General features: G+C 47.8%; 9 protein-coding genes across 9 annotated transcripts; 3 read left to right on the top strand and 6 right to left on the bottom strand.

Moving 5' to 3' along the window:
* Nucleotides 1-324: 324 nt before the first annotated feature.
* Nucleotides 325-1,821, top strand: ONS95_013149 (uncharacterized protein; the record flags this gene model as incomplete). Its single annotated transcript, XM_058506784.1, has 4 exons — nt 325-493; nt 548-825; nt 872-1,732; nt 1,780-1,821. 4 exons carry the CDS (start codon nt 325-327, stop codon nt 1,819-1,821), a joined length of 1,350 nt encoding a protein of 449 aa, XP_058357514.1.
* ONS95_013148 (uncharacterized protein) lies at nt 1,736-2,858 on the bottom strand. Its single transcript, XM_058506783.1, has one exon. The coding sequence runs from the start codon at nt 2,741-2,743 to the stop codon at nt 2,138-2,140; it is 606 nt and encodes a 201-aa protein (XP_058357513.1). The 5' UTR covers nt 2,744-2,858; the 3' UTR covers nt 1,736-2,137.
* Nucleotides 2,859-4,082: 1,224 nt separating this feature from the next.
* On the bottom strand, nt 4,083-5,307 carry ONS95_013147 (uncharacterized protein; the record flags this gene model as incomplete). Its single annotated transcript, XM_058506782.1, has 4 exons — nt 4,083-4,706; nt 4,830-4,913; nt 5,044-5,164; nt 5,219-5,307. 4 exons carry the CDS (start codon nt 5,305-5,307, stop codon nt 4,083-4,085), a joined length of 918 nt encoding a protein of 305 aa, XP_058357512.1.
* An 826-nt stretch (nt 5,308-6,133) lies between these two features.
* ONS95_013146 (uncharacterized protein) lies at nt 6,134-9,347 on the bottom strand. Its single transcript, XM_058506781.1, has 6 exons — nt 9,220-9,347; nt 7,987-8,914; nt 7,888-7,915; nt 7,607-7,796; nt 7,278-7,558; nt 6,134-7,234 (listed from the first exon to the last, which is right to left on the bottom strand). Exons 2-6 carry the CDS (start codon nt 8,752-8,754, stop codon nt 6,345-6,347), a joined length of 2,157 nt encoding a protein of 718 aa, XP_058357511.1. The 5' UTR covers nt 8,755-8,914; nt 9,220-9,347; the 3' UTR covers nt 6,134-6,344.
* Nucleotides 9,348-9,798: 451 nt separating this feature from the next.
* On the top strand, nt 9,799-10,992 carry ONS95_013145 (uncharacterized protein; the record flags this gene model as incomplete). Its single annotated transcript, XM_058506780.1, has 1 exon — nt 9,799-10,992. The coding sequence occupies one exon, from the start codon at nt 9,799-9,801 to the stop codon at nt 10,990-10,992; it is 1,194 nt and encodes a 397-aa protein (XP_058357510.1).
* A 708-nt stretch (nt 10,993-11,700) lies between these two features.
* Nucleotides 11,701-13,686, bottom strand: ONS95_013143 (uncharacterized protein). Its single transcript, XM_058506778.1, has 2 exons — nt 13,545-13,686; nt 11,701-13,484 (listed from the first exon to the last, which is right to left on the bottom strand). Exons 1-2 carry the CDS (start codon nt 13,629-13,631, stop codon nt 12,576-12,578), a joined length of 996 nt encoding a protein of 331 aa, XP_058357508.1. The 5' UTR covers nt 13,632-13,686; the 3' UTR covers nt 11,701-12,575.
* Nucleotides 11,834-12,337, top strand: SPT4 (transcription elongation factor spt4; the record flags this gene model as incomplete). The annotated part of the gene is made up of 3 exons (XM_058506779.1): nt 11,834-11,904; nt 11,980-12,243; nt 12,307-12,337. The coding sequence occupies 3 exons, from the start codon at nt 11,834-11,836 to the stop codon at nt 12,335-12,337; spliced, it is 366 nt and encodes a 121-aa protein (XP_058357509.1).
* A 585-nt stretch (nt 13,687-14,271) lies between the features above and the next one.
* On the bottom strand, nt 14,272-15,333 carry ONS95_013142 (uncharacterized protein; the record flags this gene model as incomplete). Its single annotated transcript, XM_058506777.1, has 1 exon — nt 14,272-15,333. One exon carries the CDS (start codon nt 15,331-15,333, stop codon nt 14,272-14,274), a length of 1,062 nt encoding a protein of 353 aa, XP_058357507.1.
* A 47-nt stretch (nt 15,334-15,380) lies between these two features.
* On the bottom strand, nt 15,381-15,986 carry ONS95_013141 (uncharacterized protein; the record flags this gene model as incomplete). Its single annotated transcript, XM_058506776.1, has 1 exon — nt 15,381-15,986. The coding sequence occupies one exon, from the start codon at nt 15,984-15,986 to the stop codon at nt 15,381-15,383; it is 606 nt and encodes a 201-aa protein (XP_058357506.1).
* Nucleotides 15,987-16,022: the final 36 nt, after the last annotated feature.

Raw genomic sequence — 16,022 nt, 5'->3', positions numbered from 1 at the left:
CTGCTTTCAAGTGACGCTATATTGATCTGCATTTCTGTCACGATATATTTCCTCCGTCTCTACCTAAGCATGCCTCGCTCTTTCTAGAGAAGATTGGTCAATGTATCTAATGCAGGGCAATTGACACGCGAGGAGATCACTGAGTACAATTTCAAGAATACTTTGATACCGGCCCGACGGTGTATTTAGTTCCGGATTAAAGTCTATATATGTCGTGGTTTACTACTCAATAGAGAAGCTAGAACTCAGCAACTGAACCAAAGAATTCGAGCAAAATGAAATCATTCACTCTCCTGACGGCTGCCTTAGCGATTATTGGTGTGAATGCACAACAGCCTGCTTATGGCCAGTGTAAGGAACCATCCTGTCGGCCAATGCATGGGGCTAACAGGAGCAGGTGGTGGTCTCAATTGGACTGGTACAACATCTTGTGTCGCCGGGTATACCTGCTCTTACCAGAATCCGTACTACTCTCAATGCGTTCCTGGCACCGGTAAGCTTCAAGATCAACAGTGGTGAGTAAAATATACTTACCTCAAATCATTAGCCAGCGCTGGATCTAGCACGTCCACGAAGCCGGGAAGCTCTTCCAGGACAACTCTAGTAACGTCCACTGTTAAGCCTTCTTCAAGCACGTCAAAAGCATCCACGACGGCCAGCGCAACATCGACACCAAGTGGTGGTATCACGGGCTATGCAAAACCGAATGGCCATGCTTTTATAATCAACGGCAAGGCAACCTACTTCATGGGAACAAACACATATTACATCGGCTTCCTTAACAACAATGCCGACATTGACCTGATTATGTCCCATCTACAGACTGTGAGTGTTTCCACACTTCGCACAAGATTGCACTGACAGAAGAAAGACTGGCCTTAAAGTCCTCCGTGTATGGGGCTTCAATGACGTGACAGCACTTCCCGGCGGAGACACGGTCTGGTATCAATCTTTCATCAAAGGCCAAGATCCGGTTATCAATACAGGCGCAAACGGACTTCAACGTCTTGACTATGTTGTGAAATCTGCGGAGGCCCATGGAATCAGTCTCATCATCAATTTCGTGAACAACTGGAACGATTACGGCGGCATGGCCGCATACGCATCCTACTATGGCATTGCAGTTACCGATTGGTATACTTCGACAGCTGCCCAGACCCAGTACAAGAAGTACATCGCTGCCGTGGTTGCTCGGTACAAGACCTCAACAGCAGTCTTTGCCTGGGAGCTAGCCAACGAGCCACGCTGTACTGGTTGCGCAACATCCGTAATTACCAATTGGGTAGCTTCTACATCCGCATACATCAAGTCTCTCGACTCGAACCACATGGTCTGTATTGGAGATGAGGGCTTCGGGCTCGATGGGGGAGCAGACACGTCGTACCCGTATACCAGCGGTCCAGGTCTCAACTTTACCAACAACCTCGCCATCTCCACCATCGATTTCGGTACCTATCACGCATACCCAGGCTCTTGGGGCGAGACAGATGATTGGGTTCCCTCTTGGATCAACACACACGCCGCAGCAGCTGCTGCTCTGGGAAAGCCTGTCGTCCTTGAGGAGTATGGCACGAATAATGCCAAATCCAATATGGCTTCCTGGCAAACGGCAGTATTGAATACTCAGACTGCTGGTGACATGTATTGGCAATATGGCGACTCACTGTCGATTGGTTTGACCAATGATGATGGACATGCAATCTATTATGGCTCCTCCGATTATGCTACTCTTGTAAGTTCGGTTTCGAAATGGTGATGCTGGGTACTAACTGAAGATAGGTGACTGCGCATGCCGCTGCTATGAATGCTAAAGCGGTTTAAGAATATGGCATCTTGTACCAAAAGAACTACTTTCCTTGTAAATATTCCCTGAAGATGCGCCGGATCCACCTTCTCCATATAACTAGTCATCTTTAACTTCATCCTGCACCATTCTTGAGGTTCCGGTGAGAATAGATATATGGATTGGTGATCGCCAACAGCGATCCATAGACCAATATATACAGCTACTCCCGTTCACTCCTGGCCCCCACAGCGTAGATACACCCATGCTTTCCTGAGAATTTTCCCGTATGTGCCTCAGTTGGTATGCTGCCCGAACCACTATACCCCATCTCATATACCGTAAAATCTCCCACTACACACTCGGCAGTTCTTCCTTCCTCTCCCCTTCCATTCCACGCGCTTCTAACCAAGTCTGTTCACTAACCCAACACGACCATTTCCTCGTCCCGCGCCCCGTAAACCTAGTCCCTGTCTCCGAAACTGCCCTTCCATCACAAATTCCCATCTTGACACTCTCAGGCGTAACCACACAGTCCGCGAACCGATTACCCATCCGTGTCAAGTACGCCACCTTGTCGAAATAGTCATGGATTTGTAGGCCTTCAACCCCGCCGAGGGAGAAGATGCGGTGGTCGGAGCAGTCGGCCGATTTGATACACCAGTCTTTAGGGGTGTTTTCTTCTGTTCCCTGCCAGGCGACGAATGTCATTGTTGGGGGGTAAAAGGATTCGCCGAGGTAGATTGGCTGCTTGTGGTCAAGGTTGGGGATGGTGGGAACATCGGAGCTACCGAGCGCTAGATGGATGATTGAGAGGAACAGGAGGGACTTCATGGTGAAGGAAGCTTTGCAACAAGAGAAATTGAATGATTTCGGAGGCTGCAACGCGTCTTGCAAAGTACGTACTCTCCCAGCGTCTGATATCTTCTTGCAGCCATTGAAGATACGTGTACTTACCATAGCTCGTCAATTGAAGTGCGGTATTGGACCGACACAAGTATTGAGCCTAAACTAAAACACATAATTTCGGTGTATAACTGGCGGAAACTGGAGGAGCATTTATCCGCAACTTCACAGATAGAGTTGAGGTATGAAGTTGACAGCATGTCCCTGGAGTCCTCGCTTAAAAAGCACGCCACGGCGTTTTTGGGATAGCTTGATTGTGAAAGCTTACCACCTTTCCGTGGAGTGTCCGGATTACACAACCTCAGCACAGAAATTTTGGAACATCTTGAGATCGAACCATTGCCCTGTACCTTGAGAAGAAATCCTCCGCCGCCTGACTCATTTATGTAGCACCTGCTAATTTAGGACAAAGTTGTCCTTGTCCTGTCAGCAGGTACAAGTCTGCCTGATCTCCGAATTTTCTACTTAAACGCACTCTTGAACTCTACTTTCGAATCTTCCACAAAGTACCATTCCTTAATATTCAATCATCATGCCTCTCGTACTACGTCCCGCGACTCCAGCGGACGCAGCAGTTTTCACAGACATCTACTTCTCCGCCTTTTCAATCGACGCCGTCTCCCTCCTCGTCTTCCCCCGGGACACTTCATCCGCGCGTAATTTTCCCGCCTGGACCTGGTGGTACAATTCTATCATCGAGGAAATGCAAAGCCCTAATGCGCACTTCATCTGTGTTTACGACTCGGATACTCCCGACCAGAAAATCATCTCATACGCTAAATGGAACGGGCCTGATGAGCACTTTGGCACTGATCTGCCGGTGTGGCCAGAGGGAGCTGATATCGCGCTCGCGAACCATTTCTTTGGGAACCTGGTGAATCTTCATGCGTCTATTATGGAGGGGAAGAGTCATTGGTATTTGGAGCTCGTTGCTACGAGACCAGAGTATCAGGGGAAGGGGGCAGCCGGGAAGCTGTTGAGATGGGGCATTCAAAAGTCGGACGAGGAGGGCACCGAGACATACTTGGAGGCCAGTCCAGACGGAAAGCCAATTTATGAGCATCTTGGATTCCACGAGGTTGATCGGTTGGTGGTGGAACTGGAGGGGAAAGGAGAGGGTGTGTTGAGTCAAAAAGAGTTCATTGAGGTCTGCATGGTAAGGCCAGCAAGGAAGGAATGAAAACAAAGCTGAAGGTAATTCCTAATCCATGTTGAAATATCACAATTCTATGCTCAAAACAATATTAAACTCCTCATAACCCACCCATAACCATGACGACTGAACTTTCTTCTAACTATTGTCGCAGATTTCGAGCTATGCAGAGAACGCCATGACAAACTTCTTCCAACCCAGCCAAACAGATGTCACATTGTTTCTCTGACCGGATCCACTTTACACACCTTCAGCCTTGGCTCTCCCAACCACAACCGGCCACCGGCTGGGAAACCACACAGCCAGAATCGTAACAGCAGCCACAACAGGTGCAAACTCCAGCCCAGCAAAATAGTTTTCATGGCTCGACAGATGGCCAAAGACACCCTGACTCGTCTCCGCTAGTCTGAAAATGGTTCTGATGAAAATCAAGGTACTAGCAAACGCCAACACAGCCAAGAAGGGGTTCTTTCCTGCCTTATGAGCTGTACCGCGGTCTCGGTAAATCGCTGCAATGACAACTACCAAAAGTGAAAGGTAGACGAAGTACGCTGCTGTTTGGATCGCGAGACCGGCGAGGAGAATGTTGTTGGCGGTGCTGGGATCCTTGCCATTTGAGGTTGCGCCGCCAATGAGACCTGCGCCGGTAATCTGTAGGATCGTACAGAAGACGTCGATGGTGATGAACGTCCACAGGACGACCTTTCTCTGCGAAGCAAGACGGTTCTGCTGCTCAAGTCCAGGCCTTCGTCGGCTGCCCATGCCAGCACTTTCGTCAAGCATACATAGATGGATGCGGAGGTCAGGACCGGGGCTGTAACGATTAGGAAATACTAAAGACGCCAAGGTCAGCTCAAAGCTCAACTCAGGCAAGATATCGGTTAGGGAGCTTGATGCATCAGACTGCACGAGAGGCCCAGCTTTCTACATCCAAGCCGGTCTCGCACGGGGTGGAGGAGAAGAAGTTGCTTTGACAACTGAACCTACCTGGACAACGAAGTAGCTAATATGGTACGGATTCTTGCGAGATGAGAGTGCTCGAAATGCGTAGCCTACGACCTCCATGACACACTTCACTGAAGTTAGTGGTTATCTATACAGGCACGGAAGTTCGCTAATCCTTCACCAACAAGCCACCCCCTCTAATCAGAACTCTGAGATCTGGGGTTCTTCGAGAAAGAAAAGAGCAATGTACACATACAGCAATGACCAGAGGTACAAAGTACCAAAGACGTGCGCGGAACATTTGGAAGAGGTGGGCGAAGAAGAGAATGGTGAAGAACACGATGCCGAGTATGCAGAGCGTGAAATTCGGTGTATATCTGTCGCCATTCAGTCAGAACTCATACACCAGAATGAGAGGACAGTTTACTCACCCGTATATAATTATAGTCGCATCTCCAGGACCCATAGGATTAGGGAAATTCGGGTCAATATAGCCTCTGCTAGGTCTTCCGCTAGACATCCTGATGGCTTGATAGATTGATGCCGTGCGAACCGATTTTGATTGCGAATGTGCTGTCGTGCTGAGATGGTTCTGGAAAACGTATCTGGATGTGTTCAGCGGTCGTCTGCAAGCTGCGACCGTGAAGATATATATCTAATTGATTAGTGTACAGAGGCTGAGAGAGTCATTTAGCCCTCCTTGCTTGGCGAGACCCAGCCGCTGTTTAGCGTGTCGGCGCGACGGTCTTGAATCGCACCTCTTGTCACTCCGGGCAAGTCAGAACGAGCATCGGTCAAACACAACTTTAAGCATTATGATAAGCAGTCCCAGAGATCCAATTACCGCTTCCAAGCTCCATTTTTCATGTCAAGCCGGTACAAGGTCAAGGCACGTGATCGGATGATGATCTTGATTTTGGCTCCGATGTCCAGTTCAGGCCGTGTGCCAAGCGAGACGGCTTGAATTTCACTAGCTTTCATTAGTCGCAGTGGAAATACCGTCGTCATAGATAGTCGTATGTCTGGGTAGTGTCCCAAAGGTCATATTGGTGGCTTTTCCTTTGTCGGTATGGCTTGTTGATGTTATTTTTGAGCGGTACTAGCTAGGCAACCTGTCAACGGAAAATGATGCGGGCCTGTTTACGGGTTATACTCTTTGACGATGTGCCGGGCATGGAAGTAACATTTATCAAACATGTTGCGTGCGGGTGTCTCAAAGGGGCAAGTGCTAAACGAACGAGAAGGCCAGCACTTTCGCCAGGGTACATTAATCGCCCAAGCAGACAAGCAGTTACGAAAAAATCCAGTATGTTACACCTTCGATATTGGGTTATCAAGACTCTCGAACTCGGCAAAATCGACCTATCGACAATTATAAGGTCTACCATAATTCAATACATGATCGGACACTTCCTCTTCTGCTGTCCAATTACCACCATGTAATATCGTCCCAAATCATCGAGGACTCGGGCTCTATGCCATTAGGATGTCTGTTCTGAGGTATTTTTCCAAGCGAGTGATATGACTCTGGGTATAAACAGTCAAGCAGACATGTCTTTATAACGAAGAATTGTGACCCCCTTGACAATCGTAATCGTACATAGCTTGCATTTGGCTCGCATCAATACCCCCGGCCATACCCATATCAGGAAGCCAGTTGTTGAAGCCAGGGTTGAACGTGTCACTGGCGCCCAATAACATGAATTGATCGATATCTAAACCATCACCGAAATCGTACTGAAACTCTCCCATATCTTGTGTGTCGAATTGGTTATGCATGGCAGTATCATGGTCAGTGGAATCCTTTGACTGAAATTTGGTTTCGATGACAGCATTTGACGAGGCCATGTCCCTCGTGCTGCTATCGGCCTTTCGTTGAAGCTCGTAAGTGACGCGAGGCATCGGTGGAAGCCAGCATTGGTCCACAGCAGGCGAGTCGACTGGAGGTGGCGTAAAAGTTTGACTGCTCTCCTGGCTTTTGTACCATCCGTAGAACCGCATCAACATACCCAAGAAAGTGTAAGGGGCTCTACATTCCATCGGCCCCACAGCTGCAATTAGCAGGTCAATTAGTGCTTTGAGATAGATCCCCAGCTTCAAGCGCTCGCTATCTAAAACCTCGCCGAGCTTGCTTGTAGGGGATTTCGACGATATATAAAGCTTTACCAGAATAATAATTGAGTATGACATGCGGACGAAGTTGTACACTGGAAGGGAACGGAGGACGGAGAGCTCCATGGCGAGAATTATGTCAAGCATCGAATGAGCTGACGAAATGAGGTTAGCCGTAGCATCAATAAAGGAGTGTTTGGCCCCGGGCATAGTGTGAATCGACAAGATTTTTCCAAGGTTAAATGGTGGTCTAAAGTCTTCTGGTGGGTGGTCATCGTGTAATGCGATCTCATGAAGAAAGAGCTGAGAATGATGGTATTGGATCATTACCGCATCTAACAAACTTTAGCCAATGCATAAATACAAGACCGAACATACCATTGACATGTGACCCAAACAAAACTTTCCAGGACTGGAGCGTTTTTTGAAGTCCACTCATTACGATCTGAGTTCGAGGCTCCGAGAGGCTTGCCATATAACTGATGTCTTCAAAGCCAAAAGCCAGCCCAATTTCCTCAGTAATTTTCATAAGTTTGATCCAGGAGACCAAGTGTTTGTCCATTTGGGAGGCGTTTGGGTTATTCTCTAATGATTCAAGGCATTGGCCTACCCAGCGACTGTAACGGAGCATGTTAGGACGTCTACTACTGAGAGAGACTCTACCAAAAATTAGCACGATGTTTTCAGAAGTTGCAGCTCTTAATTACCCTGTAGATATCAGGTAGCACACGAGAAATGTTCGTCTTCTCTCAATTTCCGCAGAGTCCACGTAGTTTGAGAGTGGATTATCGTCCTCAGAATTACGCCTCCGGTCCCTTGAGGATTGAGGGTTTGTTCCGAGGCCAATGTCAAGTCCCATGGTAGCAGCCATGTGGATGTACTCGTAGTATTTCAGCTCTGAAAGGGCGTCAGTGAGAGAGGGTGGAATATTGAAACCAGATCCCGTATTTTCAGACGCAGGCAGTAAAATGCCGTCGAAGGAACTCACGAGCAAATTTTCCAGGTGGGAAATACCACTAAATTGATATCAGTATTTAAATCCGATGCACTGAGTTTAGATCCTGCAGAGGTCCAAAACGTCACTTACGACTGAGAGAATGATCATAACTTGCACAAGCTCAAGAGACTTCTGACCTTCTATGACAGTTCTGTGTGCATAAGCACACAAGAGCTCCGAGTTGAGGATACTATACAGTTGAGAGCCCATTTTCCCCGAAGCTGCTGCTACAGTGGCCAAGAAGAGTGTTGGCTTGGTCTTTCGAAGTTCTTCGGCAGAGACAGTTGGCTCGAGAGACACCGCAGGGTAATGTTGAACGAGATTGTCATTGTATGACTTGAACAATTTGGTAGCTTCTTCCATGCTAATAAGTCCCCTCTCTATGAAATCGGACTCGGGTGAAAATGGTTGAGGGTTTTGGTCCTCCTGGACTGGAGGGGTCAGGTTGGTTGGAATCGACCAGGATGCAGGGGTTTCTCCGGACTCTGCACTCTGGTCTTGAGCATCCGATCTCATACCATAGCTCATACCAGTTCGAGGTGTATCATTTTGGGAATCTGGCTGGGAAGCTTGTTGGGTATATGTGGCTGGAATGTCGTCGTTGCCTTGCCGGAACAGAGCTCTCATCGCAGAAACCTCTCTTTCAAGCTCAGCAACCCTGGTATCTGTCCGCTTTCGCTGCTTCCGCCTCATAGGAGCAGCGAATATGCATTGCCGGTCTGTTTTCGCACATCTCTGACATATTTTGGATGATCCTAGTGTATTTGGAAGGCATCGAACTTTGTGGGCTCGGCAGGCTTCACAGGCACGATTACTGGCTTGCTGTTCGAACGAGCTTTTGGGGCCGCTCTGGTTCATCGTGGATAGAAAGCTCGAAGCTCAGGTGACTAGAGTTTATGCAGACGGGACGATACCGTCGGGAAATGGCTTCTATAAGAAGGAGAGCCACAGTATATTGATCGAAGAAGTTGACGTTCGGAAACAACAAAGCTAGTCCTGTATTCATGAGGTGGGGTGGCTGAGGCGGGGTCGTCAGCATCTGCAAACACTGGCGACTGCCAAGTATCCCAAATTATAGTGGTGTCGCATCAGCTTTAAACCGTCTGACTTTAGCGTCAATCAATGGCCTCATTTGGAGAATGAGATTGGGCTGAACAATCCTGCACAGTAACTTCGTACAGTAGGTAAGGGCTCGGGTGCAGCAGAGACGTGCCTCGAATACTCGTCACCTTTTAAGTATACCAACAGTTGCTAAAGAATGGTGTGCCACAAATAATTTTCTTTCCGTACCATTTACTAAGAACTGCAGAGAACTTTCATTACCTTATCAATGCATTTAGTGATCTGAAGCCTGCAGAGGTCCTGAATTGGCCAAAGTTTTGCCTCGGGCCTCAACCAGCACAAAATTCAAGTTTGCTATTCCAAGATGTAGGAGTAAAATCCTGAACCGATTGAGTATGTAGGCCGAAGAAGAAAAAAGCAGCATCGGCTGCCAGTACCTTCATCGGCTGTGTCAGATGTGGTGCTACTAGCAGTTCCTATTTCGATTCTCCGGCTCTACTCCAGTGGTACGAGAGTACGAGCGGAGAGCTAGGTAGAGCGAACAGTGAGCGGATCCTGTAAGACGGAAGTGCCTGTAGCCACTTCTACAGCTCTATTGGTTGAAACTGTTCGATTGGATGTAAGTGCTTACTTTCACAGTTTACTTAAGTTACTCTTGCAGGCGAGAATTAACCGAGATCAAGAACAAAACAGCGTAAGCATTGTAACCAGTCCCGTATAAGTTCAAAATTGCTCCCGCTATTCTGTCGGCGGTCTGATAAATTTTCACAGTACTCTATTCATAGTACAAGCTGCTTTACGTTCTATTCAGATTTGATAAGTGCAGGACAAGAAAACATCATGTCACCAACCCTCGCCCTCCAGAGCAATGAGATTCAACAGAAGATTACGGAGCTACAACCCGGCAATGAAATGCAACGATTGGATCTTTTGCAGTGTGCCCGTGATCTCGTCAGCTCTCTCGAAAAGCCTCACGAGCGTATCATGCGCATGATTTACCTCGAGGCCGCAGTGTTTACAACAACGAAAATCCTCATTGACTTGGGCATCTTCAAGACCCTTGCTGAGGCAAAAGAACCACTCACCGGGGTAAAGCTGGCGCAGGATGCTGGCGCAGATTCAGCTCTCGTAGAGCGATTGCTGAAGCTCATTGCGGTCGAAAAATTTGTGCAAGAGACAGGCCCTGATACCTACACTGCAAACGATGTCACTCGAAGTATTGCATTACCTGGACCTCAAGGAGCTATCGAAGACATGTTCCACAGCGCGCGTACTCTAGCAGCGCTTCCAGAGTTTCTCGAAAAGACTAAATACGCAAATCCCACGGACAAGGACAACAGTCCATTCAAGTATGGACACCAGACAAAACAGCATTATTTTGAATACATCAACACTCCAGGACGAGAGAAGAACCTGGAAGCATTCGTCAAACACATGGCTTTCAAGACTGTGGGATTAAAGTGGTACGAGGTGCCAGAGATTATGGAATCTGTTTTTGGGGATACAAATTGTGGGAAAGACGATGCACTCCTCGTGGACGTCGGAGGTAATAGCGGACACGATCTAATTGACTTTCACAAGGCACATGATTCCGTGCAAGGCCGTTTGATCCTCCAGGATCTTCCATCGACTATTGAGACTCTTGATTCCGTCGTTCTCGCAAAACAAGGCATTGTGCCTATGGGCCACGACTTTTCCACGCCTCAGCCTGTTCACGGTGCCAAAGTGTACTACCTGAAGATGATTTTGCATGACTGGCCCACCACACAATGCGTCCAAATTCTCACACAACTGAAGGCTGGTCTCAAACCAGGGTACAGCAAGATAGTTTTGAATGAGATCGTGATCCCAGAACAGAAGGCAGGGTGGTTTGAGACCAGCGTGGATGTGTTGATGATGTATGTTCATTCTGCTCAGGAACGGCGGGAGAGAGAATGGAGGGAGTTGGTTGGTAAGGTTGATGGGCTGAAAGTGACGAAAATCTGGGATGTGGAAGGGGCTGTGGAGAAGGTCATTGAGATCGATGTGGTTTGACCGCGGTTTTGATATCGTTTGTTGGGGAGATAGAAGGATAAGGTAGGCTCGGTAGGATACCGGCCTTGGTTGGTAATAAGCGAGAAAATGGTGGGCTAGCCAAACAACCCAGATCATAGCATGTACCTCTATGGGAGATAAATCAGACTCTAGTCATGGCACACTCATACTCTCACGTAGATTCGGTCTATTTCAAATATTTCAGTACCCTCCTGCCACCTTGTGTTGCCCCTCGAATTCATCCCTTGTGTGGGTGGGGTGCAAGCCGCCGGGCCATCACGCCGGGTTGGTATCTTTCGGCCTCCTCAACTTCGTCAAGTGCAGAGGGCCGCTATTGACGAGAGAAACTGGCTATCGCATCCTTGATGAGCCAGCGTGACAGATGACATCAGTTCCGTGATATAAATGGGCCAAGGAAGGGCATTTCGGCCATAGCTTTTTGTTCTTGTCAACCTGTGCTTTTCGGCGGAAAAGCGTCAGCTGGAGCTGAAAGGCAAGCGCTGAACCAGGGTCGAGATCAGTAGGGTGTCGAGAGTTTGCCCAAAGCAAACAGTTTGACGATCCTTTTGAGACTGAAGTATAGTATACATTACGAGCATCTGATATGAGAGACACGCTTTTTAGAAGGATCTGGATGATATCAAGGGACGGCTCATCTGGACAAGGCTTAGTCAGGAAAAGTGGAGCAAAATCAAAGCCAATGGAAAGGTTCAGCCTCGTCTGTTGAACCTCGTCCCTCTTTGAACAAACAATTTCCAAACAATAACAAAGTACGGTCTTCCCACAACTTTCAGCAACTTGAACCGGGAGACGCAACTTCAAAACGCAAACAACTCTCATCATGAGTGAAAACTTCGTCCCCCCAGGTCAACAGCGCAACCTGCGCGCCTGCATGGTCTGCTCTATCGTTATGTACATATTCCCCTCTCCTCCGTGGCCCCTCACCCTCCTTTACCTACTTTCAAAATTAACAATGCTCGGCCTTAGGACGCAAAACCGCTTCCTGAAGGAAGGCTGCCCCAACTGCGAAGACTTCCTGCATCTCGAAGGCTCAATGGAAGCAATCATCGACTGCACATCTCAAGTCTTCGAAGGATTGATCACACTCGCGGATCCGAGTAAGAGCTGGGTCGCGAAGTGGCAGAGACTGGATGGATATGTGCGTGGGGTTTATGCTACGAAAGTCAGCGGGCAGCTGCCGGATGAGGTGATTGCTGTCATGGAGGATGAAGCGAGGATCAAGTACATTCCGTGAGTTTTCCTTGAGTTAGAGTGCTGCTCAGGAGTGTATGTCAGAAGGCTGATATATATTAGGAGAGATGGAACTGCCACGGATGCAGATTAGAGGTGGCAGATGTGACAGATGGAGGCTAGTGGGGTTTAGGACAATGGAGGTGTTGAAGAGACGCATGGGCATATTGCGGCATAAAACGGGTGGTTAGGAACAGCGAAATGGAGTTAAAGGAGTTGCGGAATGAATTGCAGTTTATTCTCTACAGCTAAATGCAAGTGGTATCTAGCCAACGCCATGTTTATACACCTAGAAAGTGCCCCAGAAAACGCCTGCGATCCACAATATGAGCCTAATAACGCTGCTTCTTTTGTGGAGGACCTCCAAAACCTGGTGGGCCTCTTTTGTTGTTCCGCTCCATTTCCTCCCGCATTATACGCTCTGCTTCGCCCATTTTCTTAGGTTGTTCGATGATCGCGGCTTTCTTTCCTCCAAGAGCATTCTTCTTAGCAGCGGCGAAGACATTCCTAGGCTTGCTTGAGAGTCCCATCTTCATAGATATCTTGCCTGGTGCTGCTGGCTTAAACTCTGCTGTTTCATCTTTGGAATCTTTGGGAATCTCGTTTTTCTGTTCATCTGCCTGGCCAGGTTTTGATTCTTTGATCGCTGGGCTGTCCAGAGCAGGCCCTGATATCGACGCAGCTTGTTTTGTACCAAAACTCAGCTTTATCTTTTCTCCATCCGCCCGCTTCAATTCTTTCTCGGTGTCATCTGCATCCCGCTCCCCTCTTCCTTCCGCATCGAGCTTCGCCTTCCTAACTTGCTCGCGAATAGCGGCCTGCTCTCGCTCCTCATCTCCTCTATCCTGCCGCTCCTTCTTCCGAATAGCATCTGCCCTCCTCAGCGCTTCCGGCGAATTATCAATCCACGCAACGTGCAACCCCTTCTCATCATCCTCCACTCTGCAGATACCCTCTCTGCCCAGAAACTTTGCAAATTCGGTCAAAGAAGGCCATTTCGTCGAGTTCATATGGATGTGTTCCTTATTGTGGATGTATTCCTGGTAAAAGTGATTCAAGTTGACCTTTTTCTCGCCATGGGATGTGCGTAGCAGTTGCAAGAAGTCTCTCTGAAATTGATTGCTATAGTCGTTAATATATTTCTTGGGGTCTTCGCCGACCAGGAGCATCTGTCGGACATGCGACTCGGATTGTGTGTGCATTTTGAAGCCATTCTCATCGCGCATTTGACGCTCGCAGACCTGGAGGCAGTTAGCAAATGCGTGGTAGTGAGGATAGATGAGCAAGGGAATCAAACATACTTGGCAATACCATCGTAATCGCTGGAGTCCTTTGGACTTGAGCTTGTTGTTCAGGTGCTTTGTGGATCCTACTTCAGCTTTCGGCATCTTTGCTGCAATGCTATGCGATCGAGGTTGGAGACAGGAAATTAGAGACTGTGGTGGGGAAGTATGGATAGGGTGGGCTGGGGCTGCGAATCTGCGATGCACCTTTCCAGAAGGTGGCGTTCAGAGGCACGTGCTTCAAGCTAGTCAAAAGAGGGAAGTCGATTTAGGCGAGCCATTGTTTACCTCTTGCCTCGGTCGTTTCTTGGCGCATTGGCTGGCAGAGACGCTAACAAGTATGCGATAGTAAGTTGATGAGGCTCTGAAGGCTCTGTGACCGTGTCCAACACAAAATTGTTTTTGGAAGCTTAATTAGATAGGCCGAAACAAGCCTGTGGCGTGTCTGTTCCGTCGGCCTGCTCTTCGTACGTGGCTCACTTACTGAGATAAGATTACTAGTACAAATTGAGAGATATAGATGGCAATCCTTACTTGCTATGATTAGTCATACTATGGGCTCAGTCTCTTTTAGGCCGATTGCGCAGTGTTTCAAAATTCTGCTCCCAAGGTTGAAAGGGATGTTGAGGCCGTATCGAAGTATGAACGCTGAAGGATGAGAATACAATAGTGACTATATGTACTGAAGATCGTGAGCCTATATACAGCTGATTACAATTTACAATGTGTCGGTTTAATCCCCAGATTAAGAACAAGTTGGCGCTCCCTTTGCGGTTTTTAGGACCGTACTAATGATTAGACTGGTACTTTTGACCGTTGTTGTCTTTATAACAGTACTGGTCACAGTGACATAGGGATCGGAATTTTTCGACGTTTTGGTCTTGGTGACCAATACCGTAGAAATTGGCAGCGTTGTGGTTGTTTTATGGACACTGGTGGCTAATTTCAGGAGTGTGGAGGTGGTTCCTGAAGGCGTGAATGTGGATTTGAGTGTCACCGTGAAAATTTGGCTGATAACGACAGTGGATGGGGGTAGAATGACCGGTGCCTTGGCCGTTTTTAGCGATGTGAAGGTGGTGAGAATCGTTTCGGCTGGTAAAGTGAGTGTAGATGTACCGAGGATTGTGCTTGTTGTCTGAGCTTGAATTGTGACACCTTTGAGGGCGGACGTGGATGTTTTGATGGTGGAATATATCGTTTCGCTAAGCGTTTGAGACAGGCCCTTCAAAGATACCGTGAGAATCGATGTACCTTGCAAGTTGACAAGGATCGTGGAAGTAGATTGGGGGAGGGTGGTCGTCTTGGGAACAATTTTCGTAATCTTAATAGTGGATGTGAACGTCTGCCCGGGAACAACACTCGTCTTCAAAATGTATGAGGTGATCGTGGATGTTTGAGTGGATTTGGAGGCTGCCTTGGTCATCGTGGATGATGCGCTAACCGGAACCAATACTGTACTTGTCGATTGAGGAAGGGTGTAAAAAGTAGTGACTGTGGATGTCGAAATAGACGAGGATGAAGAAGCGGTTTGTCTCTTAACAATGTTCTCGTCTTGGACCTGGTTTGCTGCAAAGGATCTCTTGACATTAGCTGCCGTTGGAATACAAGACAGAGTGCTCGTGGTTTTTTTCAGCTTAAATACTAGGGACGTCGATGAGATAAATGAGGTAACTCCTTTCTTTGCTTTGACTGTAATTGTAGGACTGGCCGGGTTTATTATTTGATACGTCATAGTTTTGGTGACATCTTTGGGTACAGAGGTCAAAATAGTAGTCGTCCAAACCGTGCTTGTCAGAGTGAGCTTCATCTCTGGAGCTTCTGCAGTAGTACTCTGCCCCAAGGTTGATGTACTCTTCACAGTATCGGTTTTCTCTTTAGGCGTTGACGTGGTAGTAGATACCACTGTTGATATCGACGTGAAGACTTTGGACACTGGCTTTGAGTAAGAGTTGAAGTTTGCAGATCCGATACGATTACCGTATGTAGTTGTGTGACAGGAGCAGGCGTAAATGTCGATAGAGCCGTAATCTTTGAGGTAATAAGCTTGGTAGAGGTCACAGAGGGATCTTGGATTACGAGGGTCGATGTTACAACCTCGTCCAGCGTGAAAGTAGTCGACTTCGCGGCCGGAGTTATCGACTGGTACGAAGTCTCAGTCAAGGTCACAGCAGTAGACTTGTAAACGTCGGGTTGGGTCGATAGAATCATGCTTGAGATCTTTTTGGTGACATTTTTGGTGACAATCAGAGCAGGAATGGAAGTCGTGAACAGCAAGACAGAGGTTCTTGTTGATGTGACCACTGGTGCAGAACCAGTAAGAGATACAGTTGACGTAATCGTGACCGTTGCTGGAACATTCGAGACAGCAAATGGAGATATTCCGACAGCCGTAAAGTCAATCCAAGAAGTGCTGGAAAAGAAGTTAGTGAGCTGGAAGGCTGTTGCCTCATTTTCTGTCATTTCGTGGGAGAATGAAACTCTCGAGATCTTAATGGC

This window comes from Cadophora gregata, assembly GCF_030347475.1.
Source record: "Cadophora gregata isolate MNR1 chromosome Unknown scaffold_7, whole genome shotgun sequence".
NCBI classification, from domain to species: domain Eukaryota; kingdom Fungi; phylum Ascomycota; class Leotiomycetes; order Helotiales; family Ploettnerulaceae; genus Cadophora; species Cadophora gregata.
The sequence above is the reverse complement of the archived record's forward strand: the minus strand, read 5'-3'. Positions and strand labels throughout refer to the sequence as shown.